The sequence below is a fragment of the Trichechus manatus genome, unplaced genomic scaffold (assembly GCF_000243295.1).
Source record: "Trichechus manatus latirostris isolate Lorelei unplaced genomic scaffold, TriManLat1.0 scaffold00016, whole genome shotgun sequence".
Lineage (NCBI taxonomy): Eukaryota > Metazoa > Chordata > Mammalia > Sirenia > Trichechidae > Trichechus > Trichechus manatus.
The window spans coordinates 20,489,197-20,508,379 of NW_004443952.1; the positions used below are offsets into that span (position 1 = coordinate 20,489,197).

The 19,183-nt window shown below is 40.3% G+C and overlaps 1 protein-coding gene across 6 annotated transcripts in view; it reads left to right on the forward strand.

Annotated features, from left to right (window-relative positions):
• The first annotated feature begins 11,036 nt into the window (after positions 1 to 11,036).
• The window catches only part of TEX10 (testis expressed 10), a 47,712-nt gene continuing 39,565 nt past the window's right edge, over positions 11,037 to 19,183 (forward strand). For 4 of the 6 annotated variants that reach the window (XR_002823281.1, XR_002823282.1, XM_023727463.1 and 1 more), the window contains exons 1-4: positions 11,106 to 11,242; positions 15,067 to 15,255; positions 16,479 to 17,191; positions 17,561 to 17,804. Coding sequence is in view for 4 of the 6 variants with exons in the window: in XM_023727463.1 (XP_023583231.1) it covers positions 15,076 to 15,255; positions 16,479 to 17,191; positions 17,561 to 17,804 (1,137 nt within the window). In the remaining 2 variants the exon portion in view is untranslated. Of the gene's footprint in view, positions 11,243 to 14,941; positions 14,988 to 15,066; positions 15,256 to 16,478; positions 17,192 to 17,560; positions 17,805 to 19,183 lie in introns of those variants that run through there. The other 2 variants (XM_004372225.2, XM_023727462.1) reach the window with 2 other exon arrangements.

Sequence of the window (19,183 nt, forward strand, 5' to 3'; positions counted from 1 at the left end):
ACCTTGTTAAGGCAGGTTTAAGTTAACTTCAAGCAATCAGAGATTTCACTCCAGTGGCTGGATGCAAGATCTTTTAGAGATCAAGCCTTAAGCACAATCCACCAGCTGCTCCTTGGAAACCTTATGGAGCAGTTCTACTCTGTCTTATAGGGTCACTATTAGTTGGAATTGACTTGACGGCAGTGGGTGGGTTATGGCAAGGGGCACCAACCAGCCAGAACTGATACCTGCCAGTTTCTCTCCCTGTACATACCAGCCCATGAATAACAATCTCCATGGCTGGAATACATATTTCACAAAACCAAAATCCGTTGCTGTCGAGTCAATTCCCACTCATTGACCCTATAGGACAGAGCAGAACTGCCTCATAGGGTTTGAAGTCTGTAATCTTTTTTTTTCACATGAAGGCAATTATTTAATTTCTGTTTATACTGTACGTGTTCTGGCAGAACAATTACAGGTATTTATTTTTTTATTCTTCTACTCTCTCACCTTTTTTTTTAATTGTGCTTTAGGTGAATGTTTACAGCAAAAATTCATTTCTCATTCAAAAATTTATTTAGAAATTGTTTTGTGACATTGGTTGCAATTCCTGTAATGTGTCAGCACTCTCCCCTTTCCCTTTCTACTCTGGGTTCCCTGTGTCCATTCGTTCAGTTTTCCTGTCTTTTCCTGCCTTCTTGAGAGTCTTTGCTTTTGGGCAGGTGTTGCCCATTTGGTCTTGTATACTTGATAGAATGGAGAAGCACGTTTCTCACGTGCGTTATTGTTTGTTTTATAGGCCTGTCTAATCTTTGGTTGAAAGGTGGACTTCAGGAGTGGCCTCAGTTCTGAGTACCACGGGCCATAGCCTCGGGGGTTCCTCCAGTCTCTGTCAAATCAGTAAGCCTGGTCTTTTTTTGTGAATTTGAATTTTGTTCTACATTTTTCTCCCACTCTGTCCAGAACCCTCTATCGTGATACCTGTTAGAGCAGTTGGTGGAGATAGTTGGGCACCATCTAGTTGTTCTGGGCTCAGGCTAGTGGAGGCTGTGGTTCATGTGGTTCATTAATCCTTTGGACTAATATTTTCCTTGTGTCTTTGGTTTTCTAAATACTCTGGATGGGATGGGACCTGTCATGGATTGAATTGTGTCCCCCAAAAATATATATATCAACTTGGCTACACCATGATTCCCCGTATTGTGTGATTGTCCACCATTTTGTCATCTGGTGTGATTTTCCTATGTGTTATAAATCCTGCTTCTATGATGTTAATGAGGCAGGACCCAACCTATGAGATTAGATTTTGTCTAAAGCCAATCTCTTTCGAGATATAAAAGAGGGAAGCAAGCAGAGAGACAGTGGAGACCTCATACCACCAAGAAAATATAGCCAGGAGCGTACCCTTTGGTCCCAGCACTGAGAAGCTCCTAGTTCAGGGGAAGATTGATGACAAGGACCTTTCTCCGGAGCCGACAAGAGAGAGAAAACCTTCCCCTGGAGCTGGGATCCTGAATTCATACTTCTAGCCTCTTAGACTGTGAGAGAATAAATTTCTCTTTGTTAAGGCCATCCACTTGTGGTATTTCTGTTATAGAAACACTAGATAACTAAGACAGGACCAATAGATGTATCTTAGATGGCCACTCAAAAGCTTTTAAGACCCCAGACGCTACTCACAAAAGTAGGATGTAGAACATTTTCTTTATGAACTATGTTATGCCAATTGACCTAGATGTCCTCTAAGACCATGGTCCCCAGCCCTCAACCCCAATAATTCGGTCCCTCAAGGTGTTTGGATGTGTCTAGGAAGCTTCTATGGCTTTGACTTGGTCAAGTTATGCTGACTTCCCCTATATTGTGCATTGTCTTTCCCTTCACCAAGTTAACACTTCTCTACTATCTAGTTAGACATTTCCCCTCCTTACCCCACCCCTCCCACATACCACGAAGGTTGTTTTTTTCTGTGTGTAAACCTTTTCTTGGGTTTAACTATAATAGTGATCTCATACAATATTTGTCCTTTTGTGATTGACTTATTTCACTCAGGATATTGCCCTCCAAATTCATCCATGTTGTGAGATATTTTGCAGATTCATTATTGTTCTTTTTCGTTGGCGTAGTATTCCATTGTGTGTATCGACTATAGTTTGTTTATCCATTCATCTGTTGATGGGGCACTTAGGTTGTTTCCTTTTTTTTTGCTATTGTGAATAAGGCTGCAATGAGCATGGGTGTGCATATGTCTGTTTGTGTGACAGCTCTTATTTCTCTTGGATATATTCCTAGGAGTGAGATTGCTGGATCATATAGTATTTCTATTTCTAGCTTTTTAAGGAGGTGCCATATCATTTTCCATAGTGGTTGTACATTTTACATTCCCACTAGCAGTGCATAAGACTTCCAATCTTCTTGCAACCTCTCCAAAATTTGTTATTTTCTGTTTTTTTGATTAGTTCCAGTAATGTCAGGGTGAGATGGTATCTCATTGCAGTTTTGATTTGCATTTCTCTAATGGCTAATGATTGCCAGCATCACCTCATGTGTCTGTTAGCTGGCTAAATGTCTTCTTTGGTGAAGTGTCTGTTCACATCCTTTGTCCAGTTTTTAATTGGATTGTCCTTTTATTGTTGAGGTGTTGTAGTAGTCGATAGATTTTAGAGATTAGCGCCAAAAAAATTTTCCCAGTCTATAGGTTCTCTTTTTACTCTTTTGGTGAAGTCTTTTGATGACCAAGGCTATAATCTTTATGGAAGCAAACCACCACATCTTTCTCCCATGGAGCGGCTGTTGGGTTTGAACTACTGACCTTTTGGTTAGTAGCCGAGTACTTAACCACTGCAACACCAGGACTCCCTGTCAGGCAACTACTGATTCCTACTAATATAGATAAGGAAACCCTGGTGGCGTTGTGGTTAAGTGCTACAGCTGCTAACCAAAAGGTTGGCAGTTTGAATCTACCAGGTGCTCCTTAGAAACTCTATGGGGCAGTTCTACTCTGTCTAAAGGGTCACTATGAGTCGGAATCGACTCGATGGCAATAGGTTAATATAGATAAATTTTGCCTGATCTAGAATTTCATATAAATGTAACCATACAGTATGTACTATTTTTTTGCCTGGCTTTTACCACTCAGCATATTGTTTTTGAGATTTATCTATGTTGTCGCATGTATCAATAATTCATTTCTTTCTATTGCTGCTAACCAAAAGGTTGGCAGTTCAAATCCACCAGCTGCTCCTTGGAAACCCTATGGGGCAGTTTCTACTATGTCCTATAGGGTCACTATGAGTCAGAATAGACTAAATGGCAACAAGTTTGGTTTGGTTTGGTTTCTATTGCTGAGCAATATTCTATTATCTAGAAATGTACAGGGTCTGAGATTTTGCGCCGCTTACAGGCTTACAAGTTAGCATGCCACAGTTTCATGGCAGAAGACAGAAGACCTCTGGGTTAGAGACAAAGGCTTTATTTCTTATGGCACGGCAGACAGCATGAACTTCCTATTTGTGCTCATTCCCCATTGTCTCCCAAATTCCATGGAGGCCATTCAGGTGGGCCTAGATGGATGCCACACACACAGTAGATTTGAGTCATAACTGATGATCCTCAAACTTTGGAAACCCCAATCTTTTACAAGAGGCTGTAAACAAACCTGCCCAATCTTTGCCCTAGAGGAAGACGTTATCTTTATTATATCTAACAACAAAAAATCCTGCCTTCTGCTCTGGAGACACTATCTCTACCTTCCAAGTCTGTTTGTAATATAAGCATTCTTAAAAAGATAGTCTGGAACAAAGCTGTCAGTGCCACTGCACATAAAACATTCAGCAATGCAAGAGACCCATAGAGAATTATCTCCCAATATCCACTGTATGAATACAATTTGTTCATCTACTCTCCTGTTGATGGACATTTGCGTATTTGGATTGTTTGTATTTTTCGACTATTATGAATGAAGTTGCTATGAGTATTGTTGTATAAATCTTTTTATATATATATATATGTATATATGCTGTTGTTGTTGTTGTTAGGTGCTGTTGAGTCAGTTCCGATTCATAGTGACCCTATGTATAACAAAACAAAATGCAGCCTGGTCCTGTGCCATACTCGCAATTGTTGTTATGCTTGAGCCACAGTGTCAATCCATCTTGTTGAGGGTCTTCCTCTTTTTCACTACCCTCTACTTTACCAAGCATAATGTCCTTCTCCAGGGACTAGTCCCTCCTGATAACATGTCCAAAGTATTTGAGATGAAGTTTTGCTGACCTTGCTTTTAAGGAGCAGTCTAGCTGTACTTCCAAGACAGATTCGTTCGTTCTTCTGGCAGTCCATGGTATATCCAATATTATTTGCCAACACCATTGTTATGGATTGAATTGTGTCCCCTCAGATAATGTGTGTCAACTTGGCTAGTCCATGATTCCCAGTATTGTGTGATTGTCCACCATTTGGTCGTCTGATGTGATTTGCCTATGTGTTGTAAATCCCATCTCTATGATGTTAATGAGGTGGGATTATCAGTAGTTATGTTAGTGAAGCAAGACTCAATCTACAAGATTAGGTTGTGCCTTAAATCAATCCCTTTTGAGATATAAAAAAGAGAAGTGAGCAGAGAGACATGGGAGCCTCATGCCACCAAGAAAGCAGTGTCGGGAGAAGAGTGCGTCTTTTGGACCTGGGGTTCCTGCACTGAGAAGTTCCTAGTCAAAGGGAAGATTGATAACAGAGATCTTCCACTAGAGCCGACAGAGAGAGAAAGCCTTCCCCCGAAGCTGGTGCCCTGAATTCGGACTTCTAGCCTCCTAAACTGTGAGAGAATAAATTGCTGTTCATTAAAGCCATCCACTTGTGATTATTTCTGTTATAGCAGCACTAGATAACTAAGATAACCATCATTCAAAGGCATCAATTCTTCTTCAGTCTTACTTATTAATTGTCCATCTTTTGCATGCATATATAAAGAAATTGAAAATACCATAGCTTGGGTCAGGTGCGCCTTAGTTCTCAAAGTGACTTCTTTGCTTTTGAACACTTTAAAGAGGTCTTTTGAGGCAGATTTGCCCAGTGCAAAGCATCCTTTGACTGCTGTTTTCATGGGTGTTGACTGTGGATCCAAGTAAAATGAAATCCTTGACAACTTCAATCTTTTCTCCATTTATCACGATGTTGCTTATTGGTCTACTTGTAAGGATTTTTGTTTTCTTTATGTTGAGGTGTAATCCATACAGAAGGCTATGGTCTTTGATCTTCATCAGTAAGTGCTTTAAGTCCTCTTCACTTTCTGCAAGCAAGATTGAGTCATCTGCACATTGCAGGTTGTTAATGAGTCTTCCTCCAATCCTGATGCCACGTTCTTCTTTATATAGTCTTTATAGATAATTAGTTGTCAGGGACTGTGTCACCAAGACCTAACACAAAGCTACCACATAACAGAGGTTTAATAAATATGCATTAAGTGAAATAATAAATAAATTTAAGTATCCAGGTGGTTCTAAACTAAACCAGAAAATCTCCTCATTTCTCCTCTTTGACTTGAGTTACTTGGGTGAAAGATCCTGGGGGACTGAACTAATGTTATCTAATCCCTGGAGGAGGATCTTGTATTGTCTTTACTGTTTAAGGCTCTGGACTAGGAATCAGTGGGCCTCAGGGCAAGTTATTTAGGGAAGATTTGCCCTATATCCCGAGCATTGCCAAGTAGCACAGGTAATCAGAAATGGAGATCCAGATGAAGATGAGTATTTTCACTCACCAGTAGGCATGTTTACCATATTTTCAAAATTCAAATTTAGAATGTATAATCTGGGAAGGAGACCTGGTGGCACAGTGGTTAAGTGCTCAGCTGCTAACCAAAGGGTCAGCAGTTCAAATTCACTAGCCCCTCTGTGGGAGAAAGATGTAGTAGTCTGCGTCTGTTAAGATTTATAGCCTTGAAAACCCTATGGGGCAGTTCTACTCTGTCCTATAAGGTCACTATGAATCGGAATCGACTCGACGGCAGTGGGTTTGGTTTTTTTGGGGTTTGATACTTCCTCTTTCAATTTGAAGCAAATTTTAAACCATCACTTTATATTATCATTTCATTCATAAATATTTCAGTATTGACAAAATCATTCTGATTCTCCTGGAATTCAGATTTCTGGGTTCATGAAATTGGGTTGACCCACACAGACCATCTGCCCTTAGAAGTCCTTTTGATGACCCACCAGGTGCATTTACTCATCTGATGGAACTGGCTCCCTGGAATCACCTTCAGGTCAAACTAATAGCTTAGCAACAATTTAGGAGGGAAGAGCGTTTTGCTTTAGGCATTTATCTCTTTTGGAAAATTATCTACGTGCAGCCAGCCTTGAGAAGCATGAACTCTAGGATGTGACTAGAGGTTGTTTTAGGATGTATGGCATGTCCTTGGTGACTGTTTCTATAATCTGCCCTGTGCTTTGAAGTTATCTTCTGAGAAATTAACATAACAATGACCTATATAACTGGCTTTCACTGTCCTGTGTTCGGAGCGCCTTCCCAACATGTTCAGGTGACCCTTCCTAATTTGAATCATATCTACTCACAATAAATATATTGTTACATTAATTTTTGGTGTTTTTCTAAGCAGTTTAGGTCTTGGACAGTACCAAAAAACCAAAAACTTGCCGCTGCCAGGTCAATTCTGATCCATAGCAACCCTACAGGACAGAGTAGAACTGCACCATAGAGTCTCCAAGGGGCAACTGTAGAGGATTCAAACTGCCAACATTTTGGTTAGCAGCCGAGCTCTTAACCACTTTGCCACCAAGGCTCGTTTGACAGTATGTATCTCTAAATATAGGAATTCTTTGAAAAAATAAATACAGTACCTTTAACATTATCTGTGATTCCATAATATTATCAAATATTCAGGGTTCACGTTTTCTTTATATGTGTATATAGCCAAGTGTGGTAAACATTTCTGCCATCCAGGGACTGATTCACTCTCTAAATATACATGAGATACATGTGTATATTTAGAGAGAGAGTCTTTACTTATGGAAATAAGGAGCAGAGGATCATATTAAACTATACCATGGCAAGTACATTAAACATTTGTGCCATCCAGGGACATTTAGAGAAGGATCAGTCCCTCGATGGTGCAAATGTCTCGTGCATTTAGCCATGGTGTAGTTCAATATGTTCCTCTGTTCTTTTTTTCCATAAATAGATAGCTAGATCTTTAGATCTAGGTTTGATCAGATTTGGTTTTGATTTTTTTGTTGTTGTTGTTGAGGCTTTTTAAAAGGTAGTATTGTGTACTTCAATAAGAAGTACATAATGTCTGCTTGACTCTGTGATTTAAGCAGTCATTGTAAGTTAGTTAACCTGGAATTCTGAGTATAGAAGGAGAGGTTGTTCAGATGATGAAATAGAGACATTTCTGAGCACCGATCTTGGTGAGTTATGTGGATGTGTGGACATCGTTTTGGAAATGCAATGTCCTACAAACTCCTGAATGCATGTTCACAGAACGTAATGTTTTTCTGGTACAAGTCAGAGACCTTGATTAGTTGTATGTTTGTTATTTATCAAAGGTCTATTTAGCTAAGCAGTGAATCCTTGTAACTCTATTCATCACTTCAAGTTGGGAAAAGCCTGTCTTAGATGTACACATTTTTCATGTCTTAAACCAGAGCTTTTAAACTAGCAACCTGCACAAAGTAGTTTGTTTGGCCTACACAGGGTTTTAAAAATAGGAAAAAAAAGTACTTACCAATATTTAAAGATCAGGTTTCTTATATAAATTTCTGGGTTTTCTTGAGAATGGGAAGTTTCTCATTCCCTCATGGCAACAGCTGGCTGTTGCTGAAGACTAGCTTCTTCCTTTAGACTGGCCATGAACATTCTAGTCAGCCGCCATCACCACCAGGCCCACTTACTCATCTGAGTCTGTAAATTCTGTCTTAACGCAAAGGAGGGCAACAAGAAGAGCTACTGTTTGCTGACTACTATTCTGTAAGAGAGACTTTGTAGACATTCATTCAACAATTAGTTATTGGTAGCCTACTATGTGCAAGGCATTGCTTTAGGTACTTGGGTTATATCAGTGAACAAAACAAAGTTCCCATGTGGACCTTGCATTCCAGTGGTGGTTGGGGGACAGAATCAAATAATAAATATAATAAGTAAAACACTTAGCACATTACATAGCACATTCAACCCATTGCCATCGAGTTGATTCTGACTCATAGTGATCCTATGGGACAGAGTAGAACTGCCCGATAGGGTTTCCAAGGCTGTAAATCTTTAGGGAAGCAGACTGCCACATCTTTCTCCCGTGGAGAGGCTGGTGGGTTTGAACTGCAGAAATTTTGTTTAGTAGCCGAGTGCTTTAACCACTGAACCACAAGGGCTCCTTCTTAGGAGGTAGTAAGTTCTTAAAAAAACAAAGAAAATACAGCAGGGCAGGGGAATTGCAAATCCTGGGGAGTAGGCAGGTTGTGATTTTAAATGAGGTGTGCTTGGTGGGCCTCACTGAGAAGATATTTGAGCAGACTCAATGGAGGGGAGGGAGTTAGCCATGTGGCTGGAGCAGGGTGAAAAAGGGGAGAATGGCAGGAGGTTTCAGGGAGAAAATCAAGAATTTTAGACATGTTGTCCTTGAGATATCTATTAGATAGGTATCCAAAGGAAATGTTGAGTAAGCCGTTAGTTATCAGTCTGGAGTTCAGGGGTTATGTCTGGCTAGCAATAAACATTTCCTCCTCTGATCCAGTCTCATTTCTTTAAATACTATATAATGCCGATAACTCTCAACTATTTATGTGTATGTGGATTTAAGGCTGATTTGGTGGTGTGGCTGTGTTGTTCAAGGAGGAGTGGGTTTCTGAGGCTGCCTCATTATCTCTGATAATGGAATAAGTATGTTCTCGTCCTAGTGCTTGGGTCTCCCCCGACTTCAGAAATCAGCGCTGTGAATCCCCTACCCAGTAAACTGAGGCCCAATAAGGTTGCCGGCTTTACTAAGTCTTAGAACTGGTGAATGTAGAGACAAATTTGAATAAAGGTCTAAACTCCATACCTGGTGCTTTTTCCTCCATACAATGCCAGTCTTTGGTAAGGCTGTCTTTCTTTTTTTTTTTCCCCCATACAAAAATTTACACATACATTGTTATGTGACCCTAATTGCTCTCCCCATACTGTGACAGCACACTCCCCCTTTCCAACCCTGATTCCCCATGTCCATCCAACCTTCTCCTAACCCTCTCTGCCTTTCCATCTCACCTCCCAACAGAAGCTGCCCATTTAGTCTCCTGTATCTACTTGAGCTAAGAGGCACACTCCTCAGGAGTATCACTTTATGTCCCACAGTCCAGTCCAACCCCTGTCTGAAGAGTTGGCCCAGAAATTGTTTTAGTTCTGGGATGATAGCGAGTCCGGGGGCTCTGCCTTCCGGTTCCTCCAGTCTAAGTCAGACCATTAAGTCTGGTCTTCTTACAGAATTTGAGTTCTGCACCCCACCTTTCTCCTGCTCCAGCCGGGACTCTCTGTTGTGTTCCCTGTCAGGGCAGTCATTGGTGGTAGCCAGGCACCATCTAGTTCTTCTGGTTTCAGGCTGATGAAGTCTCTGGTTTATGTGGCCCTTTCTGTCTCTTGGGCTAATACTTTCCTTGTGTCTTTGGTGTTCTTCATTCTCCTTTACTCCAGGTGGTTGGGACCAATTGATGCATCTTAGATGGCCGCTTGGAAGCTTTTAAGACCCGAGATGCCACTCACCAAAGTAGGATGCAGAACATTTTCTTAATGAGCTTTGTTATGCCAGTTGACCTAGATGACCCCTGAAAGCATGGTCTCCAGACTCCTACCCCTGCTACTCTGTCCCGCAAAGTGTTTGATTGTATTCAGGAAACTTCTTAGCTTTGGTCCAGTCCAGTTGTGCTGACTTCCCCTGTAGTGTGTGCTGTCCTTCCCTTCACCTAAGACAATTCTTATCTACTATCTAGTTAGTAAATATCCCTCACCCTTCCTCCCCACCCTAGTAACCATCAAAGAATGTTTTCTTCTGTGTTTAAACCTTTTCTTGAGTTCTTATAATAATGGTCTTATACCATATTTATCCTTCTGTGACTAAATTCACTCAGCATAATGACCTCCAGATTCCTCCATGTTATGTTTCACTGTTTCATCATTGTTCTTTATTGTTGTGTAGTGTTCCATTGTGTGGATATACCATAATTTGTTTATCCGTTCATCCATTGATGGGCACCTAGGTTGTTTCCATCTTTTTGCTATTGTGAACAGTGCTGCAATGAATATGGGTGTGCATGTATCTATTTGTGTGACGGCTCTTATTTCTCTAGGACATATTCCAAAGAGCGGGGTAGCTCAATTGTATGGCACTTCTATTTCTAGCTTTTTAAGGAGGCGCCAAATCGATTTCCAAAGTGGTTGTACCATTTTACATTCCCACCAACAGTGTATAAGTGTTCCAGTCTCTCCACCACCTCTCCAGCATTTATTATTGTGTGCTTTTTGGATTAATGCTAAAGGCTGTCTTTCAAAGGCTCATTCTCCCTGCCTTCTTATCCTCTTTTTGGGCATTTTATTTCTCCCCTAACTTCCTGGGCCCACTAATTTCAATAGCAGAAATCTTACTGCTGAGAAACTGATAGGGAAAATGCTAGACTAAGACTTCCAAGTTCCTTCTGCTAGGTGTATTTGGCCCTATGTAAAGTAATTTTTATTTGCTCCATCTTAGTCCAGGTTAATGTCCCCAGGATTTCTACCATCCTTGCAATCCCAAACTTTTCCTTTCTCTATTGAGTTCAACACATATTCTTCTCTGAATGTAGTCTAGTGGGTGAAAAGAGGTATGGTCTCAATTAGTTGTAGCCAGCATGACTGCCCAAGAGATGCAAGTCTGGGAAGTTCTGGGACGGAAACTCAACGGTCAAGCTTTGTCCGGAGTCCTCGATCTCCTCCTCTCCCTTCCAGGAGCTTTGGGGGCGTCCGGTCAGGCCTTCTTCTTCTGGGGGCGGGACCTACCGCTCCTGCTCCCGCCTCCCTGGTTGCGCGCGGCTGCGGCCGCGATCACGTGAGTGCGGAGCGGCGGGGGAGGGGCCTTGGTTTCCGGGCGGCGGAAGGAGACGCGGCCGCGTGAAGACCAGACGATTTGAAAACACGCTCCGGGAGCGAGAGTCTGAGGCCGGTGGCGCACGCTGTCAGCCCGTGGGGCTCGCTTCGGACGTTCTCCGTCTCGGCTTCCACGCCCCGGTTCCGGCCGGGCTCTCAGGTGAGCGATCTCCGCCTCTTTGGGCCGGGCCCTCCCAGGACGCGGGACGGCGCGCGGGGCCGTGGCCCCCTGGTCCGCGGCCCAGGCGGCTTGGGCCGGCTCTGGCCGGTCTGCGCCCCCTATCCCGCGGTCCCGGACGCGGCCCGCGTTTCCAGTTAGGCCTGGTTACGGAGCGGGGCAGTGCGGGGCGGGGCGCCCCGAGGGCGTTTGAAGCTCCTTAAGTGACTGGGCGGGTTCGCGCGGTTTTGAGTCTGAGACACTTTTAGGCCTGTGTGTGTTGATTGGGCTCCAATCTCCGCCTATGATCCTGACCACTTCCACTGGGACAGAAGGAATGATAGGCGCTTAAAACCTACGGGGTCTTCACTTTTGGGATGTTGGACGGAAAACGGGGGGTGGGAGTGATAAATCGTCTCATTCTTTCGCTGTCCAGTAATGGAGGCTTAAGTGACTTGTACCGAGCAGAACGGGACCATCACTTGTCTCTCGTCTCCCAGCCTGCGGCATTTGCTGTCTCGGAAGTCTGGTGCCTCGAATTTGATCCCTTTAGTAGAGTTTGGAGGAACTCGTGAGTGTAGGGAGTTGGAGAGGAAATTCACAAAGTCCGAGTGCAGTGTGCTCACTCCTTGACTTTCTAGGGTAAAGAAGTTTTGGGAATTATGGAGGGTAAGAGGCGGCAAGCTAGTTGGGATTCGGTTGAAATCTTACTACGCTAGGATCTGCCTTTTGTCAAAATTAGCAGGAATATATGCAATTCAGTTTTAAAGCTATTGGGACTCACTCACAGATAGATATAAAAAGACCAGTGAGGTGAGAGCTCCTAAAGCTGGAGTTCTTAGCTTGTACTCAATACCGGCTACTGTAAAAGTGGCTTAGTTGGATTATTTGATCTGCTGTGCTATGAAAACCTTTATCTTAGATGAAAGTAACTGAATTTGCTGGTAGAAATTTAAGCGTTCCTAGAATAAAAACTTCGGCTTTAAAAGTCAAAGGACAGTCAGCCCTCTTAATTTTTCTAACGAAGGGACAGCATTAGTGTGGCCAAGCAAAATGACTGTTTATCTTGGAGGCGTATCTGGTAGTGGCCAGAAAGAGCCCCAGAGGATTGGGGGCGAACAGGGTGGGTTTAATTGTTTACCATTTATGTCCTTTACTATTTGTTCTTGTCTCTGGTATCAACTAGTAATGAAATTGTAGGAAAAGCTCACGGAGTGTGCTTGCTTAATTAATTAAAACCATTTTTGTATTAAAGGAGGCCAGGTGAGTATCACTAAAGGCCTCACTTTTAACCCATTTTTTTTAGACTAGGATAACTGGAAGTAGGGTAGGATGAAAACTTGGAGTTGGGATAAGTGAAATAAGGCAAGCCATTTTGCCATTTTGTCTCCCAGTCCTCAGGTGAATTCAGATATGAACTCATTTACAGGCAGTCCCCAGATTAGAAGGAGTTCTGTCCCTAAGTTTGTCTTTAAGTCGTACTTAAATCCAAACCATTAGGTCGGTCCATATCTAATGTCAGTTGGTCATATGTTGTCTTAGTATATAGTGTAGTTCCCTTTGTATTAAAAACATTAAACATTTCTAGATACACTAAAATACCTTTAACGTAATAATACAGTAATAATAATAGTTTGATGCCCGTAGTAAAGTAGCACCTGTTTGTTATTATGAAACATTGTATGTACTTCGAATTTTTAATATAATAGGCTTTTCCAGAGTTGGTTCGTAACTACCGGTTGTAAGTCTGATGCTCATAACCCAGGGACTGCTTGTATTCCTCATTCAACCTACCTCATAACAACTGTATGAGATAGTTATTGTTAATCTTTATTTTGTAGATTAAAAACTGAGGCACAGTGGTTAAACTTACCAGTCAGACAGCTAGGCAGTGGCAGATTCTGGGTAAGAACTTAGTTTAGCTCTACAGTCCGCTCTTCACCTATGTAACCAAATACTAGCTTATAGAGATCTAATATAGTAAAATGCTGCAATTATGTGAATTTGAACATAGTTTCATAGGCTCCTGGATTCCTGAGCTCCAGGATGGTTAGTCATGTACCAGCCATTTCATTAATTTCACAACAATGCAAGTCTGTTTTACTCAAAATTTTTGGACCTGCATGGATATTGTGACCTTTTTTTATAGCTAGGCATAGGATAATTATGATAGATGAGGAGAAGTTTTATTTTTTCCAAAGGTACTTACCTATTCCAATGGGTGTGCAGTGGAAGGCAGCATTTATTATATTTGTAGTGGGTGGAAAAGGCTTTAAGAAGTGCTGACCTGGTCCCAGGCAGAGGAGGCTATTTTTCAGAGAGAGATTAGCTTGTGGAAAGATAAAGCTGGAGAGGAAGAATGGGGCTACCTTGGGAACAGCCTAACATGTCATGCTAAGGAGTTTTTTTATTGTGTATACGGAGTAGGGAGCAACTGAGAGCTCCTGGAACCTTGGTCAGGTCTGTTTAGAAAGAACACTTTGGTGACTGTGTAGCACATGAACTAGAGTAGACACTAGAGATAAGACAGAAATGCCAGTGGGGAGGCTTTTGAATAGTCTAGGGTAGAAAGAAAGGACTTCCTTAAAATCCTGGTGTTGGGAATGGGTAGGAGGGCACAGATCAAAGATTTTCTGTGTAGGTGGGGAGAATTGAAAGGATGTGGTGAAGAGGAGGAGGTACAAAGTGACACGGTCATTTATTTTAATGGTCTTGTTATAATAGTCACCTAGCTGGTCTTTGTTACTTATCCCTCTCTTACTCTATATTTCATTTTATGCTGCTTTTTTTTGGGGGGTGGGGTGGGGATACTGTTTCCACTTTATCCCTAGTCAGACCTCTTCTTGCATTCAAGCTGCTGGTATCATCACTTTTGCCTATACCAGGTTTATCCCCTACTCTTAATCTTTAGGTGGTTTCCCATGAAATGCCTGTTACTCTTCTTGATGCATGTCTGATTCTTACCCATTTTTCAGGTATCTAGCTTAGATTCCAGACTTTTCCTAACGGTTCTAGATTGTATTAAGTAATGCTTTGGTTTTCAAACTTTGCTTTTTTGTTTTGCTGAAGGTTCCTCAGGGGCCTCTAGGGGACAGGAGCTTCCTAGCAGATAGATACTGAATGTATTTCTAGCAGATCTGTTCTGCCCTCGTACCCATCCCCCAGGTAACAAGGAAGGAAAAAAACTGCTTTTATTTGTTTATGTATTATGTTTGCATTTAGCACATTGTTTGACAAAAGGTTTCATGGCTAAAACACTTTGAAAAACCAGTGGTAAGACTGTTGACGTATTATTAATGATACCTTTTACAGTATTTCTTGACTAAGTTTTTTTGTACTTAAATTTCCTGTTTAATAGTCGCTATGAGTCGTAATTGACTTGACGGCAGCACGTTTGGGTTTGGTTTTTAGGTAATATTTACTGTTGGCCTAGTTTAAAATAAACGTTTTTAGCTGTATCAAGTCAGCTCCCGACTGATGGCAACCTCACGTACAATGGAACAGATCGCTGCCCCGTCTTGAGCGTCCCGTGATTGGTTGCAGATCAGACCATTGTGATCCATAGGGTTTTCGTGGCTGATTTCTGGAAGTAGATCGTGAGGCTTTTCTTCCTAGTCCGTCTTAGTCTGGAAACTGCTGAAACCTGTTCAGCATCATAGCAACACGCAAGCCTCCATGGACAGACAGATGGTGGCTACACATGAGGTGCATTGGCCAGGAATCGAACGTGGGTCTTCCCACATGAAAGGCGAGAATTTTTTTTATTACTCTTTAATGTTTATTCTTGTCTTTATTGTTTTTAAAGTAATTTTTTTTTTCATTTACAGCAATCAAGAATGACCAAAAAAAGAAAACGCCAAGATGATTTTCAAAAAGTAAAACTAAAAGTTGGTAAAAAGAAACCTAAGTTAGAAAATGCTACTGATACAAACTTTAAAACGAAGACTATACATCTACCTGAGCAACTCAAAGAGGACGGAACACTCCCAACAAACAATAGAAAACTCAACATAAAGGTAGATCATAAGTCTTGTTTGTTAAAATAATATTTTCTTTGACATCATCTGGGCCATTATGTCTTTGTGAAAAGTTGTCGTAACTCTTAGAATGAATAATTTGCTGAGGGCCTGAGGTTTAGAGTCCATCTGTTTTCCAAATCTCATCCTGTCACTGTGTCTTTACCACCTCTTCCAGAAATACTTGCTAGACTAAACCCACAGTATCCTTACTTGATGACTTACTGTATCATCTGGAAATATTCTTCTGTTTATCTATTTGAAGTGTATATCTCAGTTTTCCAGCTGTTTTTATAGCTTTTTAAGGGCTGGAACCCTTAATATGAATAAGATCTTGTTTTATTCATTTTTTAATCCTCATAGCACTTTGCTTATTGTAAGCTCATAGTAAAGCTTGAAGTTAATTGAACAAAAGTTCTGCTTAAAAAGATTTTAACAGCTTTATAGAGATTTATACATTATAAAATTTACCCATTTAAAGTATACAATGAATAGTTTTTAGTATATTTCCAGAGTTGTGCTATCATCATAATCTAATTTTATCACATTTTTATCCCTCCAAAAAGAAACTCTGTACCCACTAAGTCACTCCCTATTCTTCTTTCCCCCTAGCACTAGTCAGCCACTAATCTACTGTTTATGGATTTGCCTATTCTGGACATTTTATATAAATGGAACAGACAATATATGGTTGTTTGTCACTGGTCTTTCACTTAGCATAATGTTTTTGAGGTTCATCCACGTTGGATCCTGTATTACAGTAGTACCTCATACAAAGTTATGTAAAATATTCCACAAATAAAATTGTTGAGTGTTATATTCTGAATAACCAGGACGCATAGGAAGACCATTTAAAACAGGCAGAAAGAGCCTGTTAAATTAAGAATATGTAAATTCACCTACCATAATTTTGGTAGACAGTAGGTGTTCACTAAATGGTGATGATGATTGTTACTTTAAATTATAGAGTTCCTAAATATGCATGCAGCTTAATTTAAAAAATTCTGACTGAAAATTATGTTTTTGTTAAGCTGAAACTTCTAAAGATAAAATGACTTTTCTGATCTTAATAATGTTAAATAATGTTTTTAAAGTGCTTATTGAAGCGGTTTTCCCAAAGAGCTTCAGATAGTTTTAGTTAACGTGTATTTGAAAATGATCTAATGTGTGCATATACATATATATATATACACACCTGTAAACCTATGTTTTTTTATTTATAGGATTTGTTGTCACAGATGCATCACTACAATGCTGGGGTTAAACAAAGTGCTCTTCTTGGACTTAAAGACCTTTTGTCTCAGTACCCATTTATAATTGATGCACACCTTTCAAACATATTAAGTGAAGTGACTGCTGTGTTTACAGATAAAGATGCTAATGTACGTTTAGCAGCAGTTCAACTTCTTCAATTCCTGGCCCCCAAAATACGAGCTGAACAAATTTCTCCATTTTTTCCTTTGGTAAGTGCCCATCTCTCTAGTGCCATGACTCACATTACTGAAGGAATTCAGGAGGACTCTTTGAAAGTTTTGGACGTTCTGCTGGAACAGTACCCAGCTCTAATTACGGACCGTAGCAGTATATTGCTTAAGAATTTTGTAGAACTTATTTCTCATCAGCAGCTGTCCAAAGGACTGATAAATAGAGACAGATCCCAATCCTGGATACTTTCTGTAAATCCTAATCGGAGACTCACTTCTCAGCAATGGAGGCTGAAAGTTTTAGTGAGACTCAGTAAATTCCTTCAGGCCTTGGCAGATGGATCCAGTAGGTTGAGAGAAAGTGAAGGACTTCAGGAACAAAAAGAAAATCCCCATGCCACTAGCAACTCCATTTTTATCAACTGGAAGGAACATGCCAACGACCAGCAGCACATCCAGGTTTATGAAAATGGGGGTTCACAGCCAAATGTCAGTTCACAGTTCAGGCTACGGTAAGAAGGATTTCAGTTATGTCCACACTCAGTTTTCCTTTATTGAATTATAACTGCTGACCATTGATGGCTAATGGTGGGAAGACATGCAGTTGTCTTTCATACAGTTGTTCATAATTTGATTTTATTATTTACTGATGGGAAGAGTCATTTAAAAGTATATTAATGTATTCGTTTCTTGCAAAGCCTAATGAAAAGTAAAAGTTGATCATCTCTGTTGGCTTTGTCATCTTAGAATTTCATTTTCCTTATTAGTCTTGATCAATGTAATTATCAGTTAATGGTGCTTCACTTTATTGGTACTTTAAGATTTAAGAAAGGAATAATAAATAGTTTTGATCAATAATTTTTTTTTCCATTCCTTATTAGGTACCTGGTTGGAGGACTAGGTGGTGTGGATGAGGGTCTGTCATCTACTGAAAATCTGAAAGGATTTATTGAGATAATAATACCATTGCTAATTGAGTGCTGGATTGAAGCCGTGCCTCCACAACTAGCTGCTTCTGTTGGAAGTGGTGTAGAACGAGAATCTCTTCAGGTTATGCAGCAAGTCCTTAATATTATTTCCATTCTCTGGAAACTCTCTAAACAACATGATGAAACCCATAAATTGGTGAGAACTAATAAGTTAATTTCTTAGTCATGCCTTTTATCATAAATGTAGTTTAGAATTCAGCATAATCGGCTATGCATTTTCCAAAAAAAATTCCAGGGTTTAACTGTAAACTTGTTGCCTATTTTTGCCCCAGGAACTTTCTACTTTCTGGAGGCCTCTTACAGGATTTAAAAAAATTTGTCGATTAAATAGTTACATTGATTGAGGTGGAGTGATTTATTTGGATGAGGTACAGTATAATTATTGAATCTTTAAGCTAAATGGTATTTTGAAAGTTGTTAATCTAGTTTATCTTCTCATTTGTGCTACATTACGAAGTTTAGCAGAAATGGACCAAACTGAAGACCACAGTTTTAAACTACTATGTTTTAGAGAAAAAGCTACACACAAACTTACTGTGTGCTTTTTTGTTTTTCCTTGACAAAGGATATAAAATCAGAAAACATTTCTAAAAGCTATCTTTACTGTAGGTGAGGTGGTCATTGGTAGGATGTGAGTGAAGTTAACCTAAGTGAATTCCAGGTTATTTATCAGTTTTTTGCTAGAAAGCTGACAGTAAAGACATATTATTTGATGAGTAAATTTACCTTCTGTTTGGGAGAGAATTGGCAGCTTTTTTTAAGCTTTGTGCAGTCATCCATAGTTGGCTATGCTTCTGCTCTACAACTAAGAAAGAACAAGCTCCAAGATCAATTGGTCTAACTTAGTTTGGTGGCCGACTTACAGGGGCAACTGCAGGAGCAAGACTTTTTATAGAAGACTTCCTGCAAGGACTTGAGGCAGATGTGAATCCTTGGAGTTGCCTATGTACATGCAAAACTGAGAAGGCAGTGTTTTTATTTTTCCTTTTTATTTCATGCTGAAGTTTAGTATGAGTTAGTATGCTATACAAGATAAAGAGTATTTGATAACATTTTAATCTTGAAAAGCATTATGGACTCATACTTGTATATGTATTTCTTTAAGAGCTTGTTCTGTTGCTGCTTACCCTTTATCCATCTGTAGGGATGCTTTATAGATTGCTTTTTCAAATAGGATGCCATTTTGTTGATTAAGATTTTGAGGCTTTCTGTCTTATGGTTCATTGCCCACATTGGCAGAAAACTGGATAATGGTTAGGAATATAGTGTGATTTTGAGAAAGCAAAGCTTGCTGTCCGGTATGCCAGTTAATCTGTGATCTAGGCTTTTGCATTAGTTGGTGCAAATTCAGAATTTTTAAATATTTACTCTCTCCCTTTTTCTCATCTTAACCAGCAGATAAATTGTAAGTAAAAGTAGTTATTTAAGCACCAAAAAGATCTGTGGGTGAAAATTGGATGCCATGACAGCTCATTATGATTTTAAAATTTATTTACATATTATATCATGGGTAGA